We start from the raw sequence: 13,286 nt of genomic DNA, 5'->3' as shown, positions 1-13,286 counted from the left end.
ACACTGACCCCTGTGGAACAGCACTCTTAACATCAGCCAATTCTGATGAGGTTCCTCGCACCATCACCCTCTGCTAGCTGTGTCTGAGCCAATTCTGCACCCATCTAAAAACACCACCCTGAACTCCCGCTTCTTTTAGTTTGATGCTCAACTTCTCATGTCCCACCTTATCAAATGCTTTCTGAAAGTCAAGATAAATAATATCATATGCTCAACTTTTATCGTATCCTTTTGTTGCTTCCTCATAGAATTCCAGCATGTTAGTAAAACATGACCTCCCTCTTCTGAACCCATGCTGACTGGTCAGTAAAACTCCTGTACTTGCCATGTGCTGCTCAATCTTATCCTTAAGAATTCCTTCCATTACTTTTACTGTGATGCTTGTTACGTAAGCTTACTGGCCTAGAGTCACCCTTTTATATAATGGGATAATATTTATTTATTTGCATATTTTAATTTTTTGTCCAAAATACTGCTCCATATGTAGAAGGCATTGCCAAGTTCATGTCACTATTTAGGATAGGCTGATGTGATCAGGATGTTATACTGCATTTTGACTGGAAAATTTAAATAACAAAGAATTCAAAACAGTCAGTGTGGGTCATCTCTTTAAAATAAAAGAGGCTGGTCAATATCTGATTATAAGAACATGATGGGGCCAGAGTTCTATCAGTGTAGTATAAAATTTAACAGAGTATCAGGGCAGAAATATTTTATTCTCTGTATTATTTTAGAAACTTTAGTAGAGGGTGGCCTAGTTGTGCAAAGACTAGAGAAGTTATTACACAGATTTGCTGTCTGTGGGATGAAACTAGTCTGCAGAGAAAAAGCTTACACAGTAACCAGTCTAAAAGAATGCTTGTGAAATTAATTCATTATTCTAAATTTACCCAGTGGGGATGCAAATGCAAGACAGTATGCTGTGCAGTAGATTAGTAGTTGGTCCATGGATGGTTACTTTTTGACCATTTGTCTCCCAACAAAACCAGAAATGCAAAAATATGTTTAGAATAAGGATGTACAGACGAAATGGAAAACTTTTGGTTCTGAGCTCCATGGCTGGTAAAAGAATATTAATGGCTTGTTCTCTACAGGCAAGTGGTAGGCAGCTGCTCCAAGTGGAATAGTTGATCTATCTTAGGATCTTGTTCATAAGGAAGAGAAGAGATTTTAATGAGATTGATTAACAATGGGTTCAGTTGTAGCACTGAACTATGGTGATGGAGCAGAAGCCAAGTCATTTCAATTTACCATACAGTCTGTATTCACACACTTGGCTATGGTTATAAGCTATGGATTGTGATCAAAAAGACAGAAGTACAAGCAAAGTGAGATTGCTGTTCAAGCCTGCAATTTGTGACACTGTGATGGGCTCATCAATGCAGGTGGACCTCAAAGCTATTGCTTCTCCTGATAAAGATGAGCCATAACAGCAGTGGCAATGTAAACAGGTTGTTCTGGGGGCCTCTAAAGAGGGGGAGTACTTGGGACAGTCTACTGGAAAAAGACACGTGGTACACAGAGAATACATTAGAAGGATTTTATTTCTTGACTAGTCTGTGAGCTAGTAAACATTGTGAAAGTTATGGTCATGTGTTTTATCCAAATTGGCAGCCTGGCACTGCAACCCTTACTAGGGAAAGATGGATGGAAAGTGAAGCCAAAACGCTCTACTAGTAATTTTAGAAAATGAATACTGATGGCTAAATCAAAATGCAGATAGCTAATACAGTGGTGTCTTGGCTTGCAAGCATAATTCGTTCTGGAAGCGTGCTTGTAATCCCAAGCACTCGTATATCAAAGCGAATTTCCCTGTAAGAAATAATGGAAACTCAGATTATTTGTTCCACAACCCAAAAATATTCATATAAAATTGATTAATACAAAATATAAAGTATAAATACATAAAACAAATAAACCTGCATTTTACCTTTGAAAAGAATCGTGGCTGATGTGAGGGAGATGAAAGAGGAGAGGAGGGTTATTATGTAGGCCGATTTTCATTATAACTAACGGAACCACTGCTATCTGTTGGCTCACTGGAATCTTTCTTTTTTTGCGACTTTAACATGGAGTCTATCCAATAACATTTGCTCTTGCCTCCTTTTTAGAGGAAATGTGACATTGCATTGTCGTTAAACAGATTCATCGCTCGCACTGCTACAGCCTTTCTCGGGAGGTGCTATTCTACAATATTTTGCGCTCTTCCCACATTTTACACATTTCCCTAATTTCATTTACAGTGAGGGATTCTTCCATATTTTTCTCCTCCTCCTCTCCCCTAAAAAAATGCTTTATGCACACACATGTGGTCACAATGCTATAGTAGACAGTATATGCTTGTACGGATGTTGACTATATGAGTAAGGTGCGCCGACTGAGAAAGAGCATGGGAGACGATTACTCACAATCCGACAGCGAGAGACAGAGAACCACCATCGGCTCCGCTGTGATCACAGGACCCTGGGCAGACAAAGTGCATACGTACTACTCGTATTGCAAGACCTTGCTCATTCATCAAGTTAAAATTAAAAATTTTTGCTCGTCTTGCGAAACACAGACCAAGTTACTCGCAATCCAAGGTTTTACTATACTTTACACACTAGATAGGATACCAAACATAGCAAGTGTAAAAAAGGTTTATACTGGTATGTGCCTTCAGTTCTCATTTGCCTGATATATACATTAATGTATATTTATATAACTGTTTCACAAAAGGTTGGAATAATCCAATAATACCACCCATTTCAAAAGATGTATCATTTGACTCCACAAATGGTTTGAAAAGTTTTGCTTGATTCAATTCTGACAGAAAGAATTTAAGTATGGTAACTCGTATGACTGAATACTGTTTTTCTGCAGTCTTTTTTTACTGCCTTCTGAACACAATGCATTTACACACAAAGGTCACAACACCAATCCTCAGGCCACATGCGTAGAAATGATGAAGATATCAATCAAGAAAGTCATGCTTGTGCATGCAAAGCAACCAAATGTCATGCAACTGATGATACTCTGCATATGATGAACAGCTCACAGGTTTATCATCAGTGATCTGAAATAGATACTGAATCCTGGTTTTAAGCAGAAATGAATGACCATGCAAAACATCAATGTTCACTGCTTCCCCTTAGTTACCATTCAGCTACAGGTCACTTGTGAACACCTCTTCCATGAAAGGATTAGTGTTGCTGCTGGTGAAATCAGTTTTTTTTGTACTGTAGTTCTGCATCCTGACCAAGTCCAGTATATATTTCAGAGAACATTTGTAAGATATCAGTGGATGTTTACACACCCAAGTATTATATTATCATGTCCTTAGCTCATGCTAAGAAATTGAAGTTCCTGGATTAAAGTTACATGTAAACCCTACTGAGATACAGGGAATTGAACACTGAGGCTTCAAACAAAGAATAATTTTGTTGCCACATTAAAATGAATAAGATGATGGAAAGAAGGTGAATTAACGAGTCAGCCAAAAGCATCTTAGAGTAAAAAGTGCTAAATTGAATAGTCGGACAAAAGCAACTCAAAATAAAAAGAATGCTAAAATGATAAACAATGGATTGAGTTAGTACAGTATCAGCTGATAATGGAAGTGACTCATAAGGGATAAACCTGGTCAAGTAGGATGTAAAAGAAAGCACTATTAATATACCTGAAGCAAGCGCTCCTGTTCCTGTTGCCACCTTTCTTGTCGCCTACGCTCCTCCTCAGGGTCCCAAGACCAGTGCTCATTACGTTTGGCCAGGTTTATTGGGCTTTCGAGGATCTAACGGCCCACAGCAAAAGAAAGAAATATGACAGAAAAAGTACTGATCGTAGTAGCAAAGTTAACACTACAGTTAATGAGGATGGCAGAAAAGCATAGTTTAGATAGAAAAACAGCAACAGAATTCCTTCTTATATCTTGGTTCAAATCCCTTTGCTGTCTTAATGAATAATTTTGAGGAATTCTCTAAACCATCCTGTACTCTAACTTTTAGAAACTGTACTACATTTCTTTTTAGTGTAATACTGATGGCTGATGTAGTTTCTGCATTTTTTTTGCAATACAACAAAGAGAGGAAATCACCCAAATTATTATATTGTTTCCACAAACAAAACAGAAAGGAAATCACTGAATAACAAACTTCAAAAACACAGCAAAGTATTCCAGTCCTTTAATGGACATTTCTTACTTACGTCGGAATTGTCATCATCTGTAGCTGTAGAGAAAGGAAAAAAAAATAAAAAGAATGTTAGAGATCTGGACTGTGATTATATTTCAAATTTCTATCAAACTTGAATAGGCAGTTTCAAAAAGAATGTCACTAATTAAAAGCGGCTATAAAAATGAAGAATGATTAACTGATAATTCATTCAGAATGATTACATAGTAAAGTATATATGAATTTTAATATTTTAATTTGCCAAAAGATGCTTGTGTCTGAAAGCTTCAAATCAGGTACACTATATGGTCAAAAGTATGGGGGCACCAATCCTAATTATTGAGCTCAGGTGTTTTTGGCTGTATCCATTGCTAACAGGGGTGAAAAGTTAAGAACACAACCTCACAATTTCCACCGACAAACATTGGCAGTAAAATGATTCATACTGAAGACCTCAGTGACTTAAAACATTTATCTTACTGTCATAGGATGTCAACTCAATATGTGAAATGTCTGCTCTGCTAGATCTGCCCTTGTCAACTGTAAGTGTTACTATCGAGAAGGGAAGCATCAAATAGCATCAACAGCTCAGCCACAATGTGGTAGTCCATACAAACTTTTAAAGCGAGTCCACTAAGTGATGAAGCGCATAGCATATAAAAATTGTCTACCCCATCACGTACCACTCACAAAAGAGTTCCAAACTGCGTCAGGAAGAAACATCAGCACAAGAACCGTATGTAAGGGAACTCTATAGAAGGGGTTTCCAAGGCCAAGCAGCTGCACACATGCCTAATAACACTACGTACAATGTCAGATATCAGCTGGAGTGGTGAAAAGCACAACACCATTGGACTCTGGAACAGTGAAAACGTGTTCTCTGGAGTGATAAATCTCACTTTAGTCTGATGGACAAATCTGAGTTTGGTGGATGCCAGGAGAACACTACCTTCTTGATGACATCGTGCCTAAAGTTTGGTGGAGGAGGAATAATGGTCTAAGGCTATTTTTCAGGGTTTGGGCTAGGCCCCTGGGTTCACATGAAGGGAACTGTTAATGTATACAGACATTTTAGATAATTCTATGCATTCAAGTTTATGGCAGCAGTTTTGGAAAGGCCCTTTTCTGTTCCAGCATTTTTGAGCCCCTGTGCCCAAAGCCAGGTCCATAAAATGAGTTTGGACCTTTTAAGTGGTTTTAACTTAAGTGGCCTGCACAGAGTCGTGACCTCAACCCTAAACAACTTTGGGATGGACTGTAGCATCAATTATAACTCAGATCTTCTCATCCAATATCAGAGTATGGCCTCACAGCTTGTCTGGCTGAATGGGCACAAATTCCCACAGACACACTCCAAAATCTTGTGGAAAGCCTTCTTAGAAGTAGGCTGTTATAGCTGAAATATGGGGATAGCTCCATATTAATGTCAATGGTTTGGGAATGGGATTTCCAAAAAGTTCATATAGGTGTTATGGTCAAGTGTCCAAAAATTTTTCTCCATATACAGTAGTGTACTTCAGGATGTATCATTTGCCACAAGGAGGCCTAAACCCTGAACTGTCTACTGTGTTTGACTGCTCATGTAGGTAGATCGATTGGATTCTTTCATTTCAATAATGTGAGTATTCTCAATTAGCTTTTTAAAAGGAAACAACTTTTGACTGCACAAGTCACCACTGATATTGGTAACACTAATCTAATAATGTGCGTATGTATATTTTGTATTGTGATTTTATGTTTTACTGTTACCACTTCCATCAGGAAATTGATGAATAGACCACTGCTGAATGCCATAAATGAATATAATGAATTGAATATTGGGTTTGAAAAAACATTTAGTCACAAAGTACCCAGGACAAGAAAAATCGATCCCTTATAAAGTGCAGCCAGTTCAATAGATCTTTTTAATCTTCTTCAATTCAAATGCATAATCTTGTGTGAATATGTTCCCTTTGTGTGCACTGCTCTAATTTTCCAAAAGTTTTCATTCAACAATATTTTAGGAAGAAATGCATGTGAAAACAGGAGATTAAAACATTTTTTTGCCCAACATTACAAATTACTTGACATGAAATATCTAAAAATAGAAATATAATTTTTGGTGACGTATTCCTTTAACATGCAGTTCCCATGCCTTGCTTATTTATTTATTTATTTATTTACAAATACTGTAAACGTAATTTAAAAGTCTGAAAATTTCTGGACACATTTAACAGTTACTAATTTTACTCATTGATTATTTAATTGAAACTACATCAGCAATTTTAAGAAAACTTTACTGGAATACAATGCAGCGTTAAAATGTTTTTATATAATGCTTTTAATGGTAGTAATCATTGCACGTTTCTTTGCACAAATATTAAACCACTAGCCTATTTTTTTTATAGAGCAGAAGCAGGTTGATGTGAATTGTCCAAGGTCATACAGACAGCCAGTGCTTTGATTTGATGTGAATTTCCAGTCTTGCTTCTTAACTTTGTAAATTGCTTCTTATGCAATATTCAGACAGCTTATAGAAATACGATTAGATCAGATTTTCCCCAGTGTTGCTGCTGTGGGAATACAGATGCTTTTAGTTTTTAGGCCAATCAATTTTATGAGATGAGTGAAAATGACTGCTTGATTAAACCCAGTATTCCATTCATTTGTCTACTTTCTGAACCTTGTTTTTATTCAGTAACATATCACTAGATGTTTGAATCTATTCTAGATATGGTTAGCATGAGGCAATGGATTGGGCACCAGTATGTTACAGAAAAACCTCACACACACAACCTTTGACACTTTGTTATACTAAGCCAATGTAAAGGCACCATACTTTAAGTTGTACATTTCTGAATTGAAGGAAAATGGTGGAATATACAGTATGTAGGAAAACTCAGTCAAATATAGAGAGAGAGTGTGCAAACTCCACACAGATTATGACTGGGATTGGCATCAAACCTTTCAGCTGTGAAGCAGCAGGACTAACCACTGTACCACCCTGAAGCCCTAATCATGGTACACATGTTGTTGAACATTTTTATTTCTAGCATATTTATGCACAGACCCTAATACTTCATTTTACATATACATAAATATTTACTTCCTGAATCGTGTATCTTATTTACAAATTAATAAAGTTTAAAAGCAATTTCATACAGTTGTTTTATTTCATCTGATTTCTCTCAAAAAATTTATTGATAATTCAGTAAGCACAGAAAACATTGTTAGTTGCAGAAAGCAGGAACTGCAGAGTCTCAAAATGGTAAAGGTTAACAATTTATGACAGTTCCTGTACCTATTAAAAGTAATTCTAAAGTCTGTATATTGGCATGTTGCTTTAATTAAATATCAAAATCTTTCGCTTACACAAATAAAGTATCAACCTATGGTAACAACGAATTATGAAACAAAGCAAAACTAACAATTACTGAAAATCATCCAAGTATAAAACAGGGCAATTATTATAGATTTTGGACTCTGCAGTATACTGAGCAAGCTTGTTTAAAATTATCTACATATTAGAGGAAAAAAAACAAAACTTAATTTAATTAAAGATTTCTCAGCAATACCCCTATGGAGGAAATGTTTCAACAAGACAAGTAATCTGCTGAAAAAGACAAAGTGAGAGAAAGCAGCATTTTTCATTAATCAAAGAGGTGTTTCGAGCTAAAGAGAAGCCACTGTTTTTGTGAAAACCCAAACCTAACTCTTTGAGGGCTGAATATTTATTTATTATTATTATTTTTTTTTTTAACAAAAACCAGTTTTCTGAAAAGCAATAGTTTAACATAGAAATCAACATAAAATGTCTGTTGCTGCATGCTGTGGATGCCAGTTTGCCAAGAATGTCCAACAGGCATGCTGCCAGCCTGTCTGTGTGTGGCTGGGTCAGCAGCAGCAGTCACGGTCGCAGTGCATTGCAGTCTGGTTTATACTTCTTATCATTGTTCTCCCAGGCAAACAGTGTTGTAGGTGTGTCAGCTACTTGAACCTGTTCAGCACCATGATTAGCTGGGCACCAGTCAGCTGAAGCTGGAACCTCACAAGCGATCAAAAATGAATGTATCAAAATCGAAGTCTGACAAGTCATAGTCCAATGTAGAGAGAATAGGCAAAATGTCGTCCACGGAGTATTATGCTTTACACGTCCGCTTTGATCTCTCGCCAGATGTCAGTGCCATTTTTGCCATTGTTTGTGCGTTGCTTATCACAGGAGCGCAAGAAATCTCAGTCAAAACCAATGAAGCTAACTTTCCTTCTAGCAACATAACTGTTGGTTTTGTCACTGTTTACAGTTGATTACCATTGTCAACTCTTTTTGACAAAAGTTGACATCAGCCCTGAAAGAATTAAAATTTCTGATGTAATTAGGTAGATAATTAATACATTTTCATAATATATAGCTCCCATATGGAGCTGACATGTTCTTAATATAACAATGATGTAGCACAGGTTTGGCACACTGTGAAGTTAAGTAATCCTATACTCAGGGATACAATGGTGGCAAATGAATTGGTAATTTTAGGCATTAGGCTTGTTGTGCACAGTTTCCGTTATTTACTTAATTTGTTATAATGTATTAACAATTATTACACATTAGTGACTGTAAGATGGTCATGTACAAGTAAATGCTCATGTGTGAGTGTACCCTGACTTTTGGTGTACCGTTGGTACCTGCCTTTGTAGTCGATGCTGTCAGGATACTCCAAGTCTCAACAGTCCTATGCAGGCTAAAAAGAATGAATGGATTATTATATGGCAATTGGAAGGTTCACTAACCAAGGTGTGCTAGTGTGTTGTTAAGAAAACAAATCACTCCTGAATAAAATACAAAAACTATACGTGTACTTGTGACATTTCCGGATAGTCACAATCATTATAATCTTAGACTTCAGTACTTCCCACAGCCACACTGTATTAAACACATACTGGGAAGCTGTGCCTGTGTGCTAGAAACTCAATGATTTCCATATTATCCCTCTTTGAATAAGTGTGCTAACATTTCAAACTGCTTTGGTTATGGAATTAGAGCATACCCACTCTGATATGATGTTGACATGTTTCCTACAGCTAGTAATTCCCCCAGTCTAAAACCTTCCAATGTGGAATCTATTGTGAATTGAAAACAGAGAAAAATCAACATAACTTCAAGAACTTTTGTTTTCTTTACCGTGGATGGGCATCTCGACTGGGTGGTTGCTACTGTCTTCCTCAGTCGGAAGGCTAGTGTAATAGAAGGTGAGAAAATCACTCAAGGGTCCATTTGTTTCCCCAGTACACTGACTGGCTGGCTGTATCCCTCTGGCATAGCTTCAATTAGGACACCCGCAGGACTCAATGGATGTTGTAGTTCTGGATGACAGAACTGTCTGGGTCCCTTGGTGATTCTGAAGAGAGGTGCTATGAGGAGGCTCTTCTCTCTGTCAGGTGGAGGTTCTATGTGCCCTGGAAATGCTTCCTAGATGCAGCGCTAACATGTCAGAAACACTCCTGGGTCTGGATTAAAAGGAACCCTCCATCTCACACAGGCAAGTCAGAGTTGAGAGAGAAGTAGAAAAAAATTTCACCAGGGGAGTTGTAGAAATGATAAAAAGAAGGAGGAAGGTATAAATCTGATCAGAGCAGAGCCAGACTTGGATGTATTTTCACCTGAGGCAGGAGGATAAATGTGTGCACCTATGTAAATATATATATATATTTTTTTATTACTAATAAGTATTAAATAAAAATACTTACTAGGGCGATATCATATGAGAAAACAAGTGTATCAACTGAGAGTGTCCGATGGAAATCATCAGTTTGCTTAAGGTATTTGACGAATATTGCAACATACATTTGGCTTTTTCTTTTTTTGCAATTTATTCATTTTCATTTTTCATCAATTTGGCACCCTTTCCCATTGTTCACCTGAGGCAAGTGCCTCATTTGCCTCACTTTTGTCCCGGCCCTGATTCAGAGGACTAGGATTCCTCTCTTATGAGCGCTGCTAGCTGTAAATAAGTTACTGTGGTAAATGAAATAACCATTTTGACTAAATTCTGAGTTGTGGTGAGTTATGTTTAGGGTGTAAAGTGTCCCCATCATCCACAAGGTACACTATGTATAAGACAGATTCTGTCTTCATATTAGTATTTCTAACCAGTGTTGCCAGGATTAATATAGTTCAAATAAGCTAAAGATCTGCATAAAAAGCTTACAGCTCACAGGTGCCACTCAGTGGAGTCTGATAATACTGTTCTGAACTCTTTTTCTTACTCTCCAGACTAAGAAGGGTACTGGTGTGCCCTTTGCTCTTTAAACCTAAAAGGTCTTATGCATGTCTTTTTCCATTTTCTTTTATAATCCTTTGCTGTATTAGCAAAATACAACTCTCACTATTTTAGCTTGAATATGGGGGTTGTAGGATAGAAATTAAAATGTGCTCTTTTAAATTTTGAAAACATACTAGAAGTGCCAAATGCTTACATAATCAATAATTCTCCCATTATGATGTCATAGGAGAAAGTAGGGTGAAATGACACCTTTTATTGGCTAACTAAATAGATTACAAATGCAAGCTTTAGAGACAGCTAAGGTCCCTTCATCAGGCAAGCTACTAAATTGTATACCATTTTTTATTTAGAAGTGTTTGTGTGAAACATTCACATAAAGTTACTCAGTCTGGTCTCTGTATTTGTGCATATTTTTTTTATTTTATTGAATTTATTAAAAGCAAGTAACAGCCCATACAATCAAGTCCAACTTGACAAAACTAAATTCAGGTCAATCCTCACCCATGAGAAAGAGAGGAAGGCCAACAGCCACATTAAAACTTTTAAGAGTAGAAAAAGGTGGAGAGAATCCTTTTCCTCAATATAAATCCTTATTCTAAAATGTTATTATTTAGGTTCTGCCAGGTTTTAAAAAAAGGTTTTGAACAGATCCTCTAAGTGAGAATTTGATTTTTCCTCCCAATTTCAAATAGTATAACATCAGTTACCCACTGACTTGAGGTGGGTTAGGATTCTTCCTGTTGGGCAAGATAAGTCTAAGTGCTAGTAGTGTAGTAAAGGCAATTACAGTTTATTTGTCCTTCTTCACTTTAAACCCATCTGGGAGTACACCAAACACAGCTGTAAATGTATTAACACTATGATGTTAATTTGGTGAACATCCAAAACATGTGGCCTAGTGAGGCTGGAGCTCATTTGCAACGTTCGCAGGTTGGATCTCTCCCTGGAAATATTTTGGGCAATTTTAAAAGAGACTGATGTGCTTGATAAAAGATTTTAAGTTGAATAACTGAATGCTTTGTGCATATGGAGCTAGAGTGAATTCTGTGCAGGGCTGCCTTCCATTCCTTTTCTAAAAAAATGAGTAAGAGATCTTTTTCCCCACTGTTCTCTGGGGGTCTTTGAAAGGATGGGGACTTACGCTGTCTGAGTCCACAAGACTGATCAATATTTCTTCCGGAATAGAAAGGGGTGGGGGGTTAGGAAAATTGAGCAGATTTTTTTTAGCAAAGTTTCTAATTTGGAAATATTGAAAAAAAATTGTTGATGGGAAGCTAAATTTGGAGGATGCAAAGATGTTATCTATGTATAAATCTCTAAGTGATTTAATCCTATATGTTTTCCAAAACATTAAAAATGGTGTAAGTTTGAAAGTGTGGAAAAAGGTGGTTATCATGCAGAGGTGCCACAGATAAAAGCTTTTGTCTTGAAGTACTTTATACATTGGTTCCATATTCTGATTGAATGAAGCACAACAGGGTTGCTAGTATATTAACAATAACTTGTATTTACTGGGACACAAAGCAAGGGATATAAAGAAGTACTGCAGGATTTTATTTCTATAGTATTGAAACCTGTGTGTGTTCATCTAATTGTGTCAATGTCCAAGTTTTTTTTAGTTTCTATATTTCCTGCCCAGTAATAAAACTGAAAGTTAGGTAGAGCCATGCAATCTTCTGCCTTAGGTGTTTGTAGAGTCACCCTTTGGATGCATGGATGTTTTTTTTTTTTTCTTAAAAAATGATTTGTTAATGTGTAGGAGGGTGCTTTGAAACAGAAAAAGAAGCCTAGAAAGGATGTCATTTTGACGGTGTTAATTTTCTCAGCTAAAGTAAGATGAAGGGTAGACCATCTATGCAAGTCTTGCTTAAGTTTCTCCATGCAGACAGCAAAATTTTGTTGAAAAGAGCTTCAGGATTTACTTGTGATGATTACCCCTAGGTATTTAAAATGATTTGTGATGATAAAAGGGAAAGTGTCTAATCTAACAATGTGTGCTTGAGAATTCACTGGAAAGAGCACAGTTTTATTCAAATTAATTTTAAGCCTAGATATCTTTTGAAATTCTGCTAGTGCTATTAGGACTGCAGGCACAGTATTTTGTGGATCTGACATTTATAGTACAATATCATCTGCACATAGTTATATTTACTGTTCAAGTCCTTCTCTGATAATCCGTTTTATCTTAGAAGCATTTCGAAAGTGAACTGCCAATTGCTTAATGGTGATTGCAAATAGCAGCAGTGACACGGGGCATCCTTGTCTAGTACCACATTCCAGTTTCAAGTAGTCTGAAATAATGTTGTTAATACAAACTGAAGCTTCTGGACCAGTATACTGTAATTTGATCCATGCACATATGTTTGTGCCAACCCAAATTTCTCTAATGTAGTGAACAGGTAGTCCCATTCAACCATATAAAATGCTTTTTCTGCATCCAGGTCCATTTCTGCATAAGCAGCTCTCCAGGGTGTTAGACTTTGTATTTGTGCATATTTTAATTATGATTTGTAAAGCTTATATTTGCAGAAGGCAGGCAAACAATAAAAGGGTCAATTCAACTCCTTGTACAATATTTCAAGCATGGGCTGTGGACTTATAAATAAAAGCATGTCGAATAAGATGACCAAAACAATGGACAATTCCTAAATGACTTTTGTGTGAATGAAAGGAGGAGAAGTAGTTGATGGGGTCGACAGTATACAAGTCGTGTGAGCTTCCTTTTACATTACATTAATCAGATACAGCACAGGTACAGTAGATTTAAAGCTTCATGTACTATAGGTCTATCAGCTGTCTTGGTTTTCAAGAAGTAAAACTCCTACATACACAATAACAGAACTTTGATCAGCAGATTACTGTCTTTATGGCAACAAAT

General features: G+C 36.8%; 1 protein-coding gene across 11 annotated transcripts in view; it reads right to left on the bottom strand.

The window, feature by feature from the left end:
• LOC120527673 (LIM and calponin homology domains-containing protein 1-like) overlaps positions 1 to 13,286 on the bottom strand; it is a 332,902-nt gene that overhangs the window by 26,938 nt on the left and 292,678 nt on the right. For all 11 annotated transcript variants that reach the window (XM_039751356.1, XM_039751353.1, XM_039751350.1 and 8 more), the window contains 2 exons: positions 4,186 to 4,208; positions 3,659 to 3,772 (listed from right to left, as the gene is read on the bottom strand). In XM_039751356.1, the coding sequence (XP_039607290.1) occupies positions 3,659 to 3,772; positions 4,186 to 4,208 (137 nt within the window). The remainder of the gene's footprint in view (positions 1 to 3,658; positions 3,773 to 4,185; positions 4,209 to 13,286) is intronic.

Source organism: Polypterus senegalus, chromosome 4 (assembly GCF_016835505.1).
Source record: "Polypterus senegalus isolate Bchr_013 chromosome 4, ASM1683550v1, whole genome shotgun sequence".
NCBI classification, from domain to species: Eukaryota; Metazoa; Chordata; class Cladistia; order Polypteriformes; family Polypteridae; genus Polypterus; species Polypterus senegalus.
The sequence above is the reverse complement of the archived record's forward strand: the minus strand, read 5'-3'. Positions and strand labels throughout refer to the sequence as shown.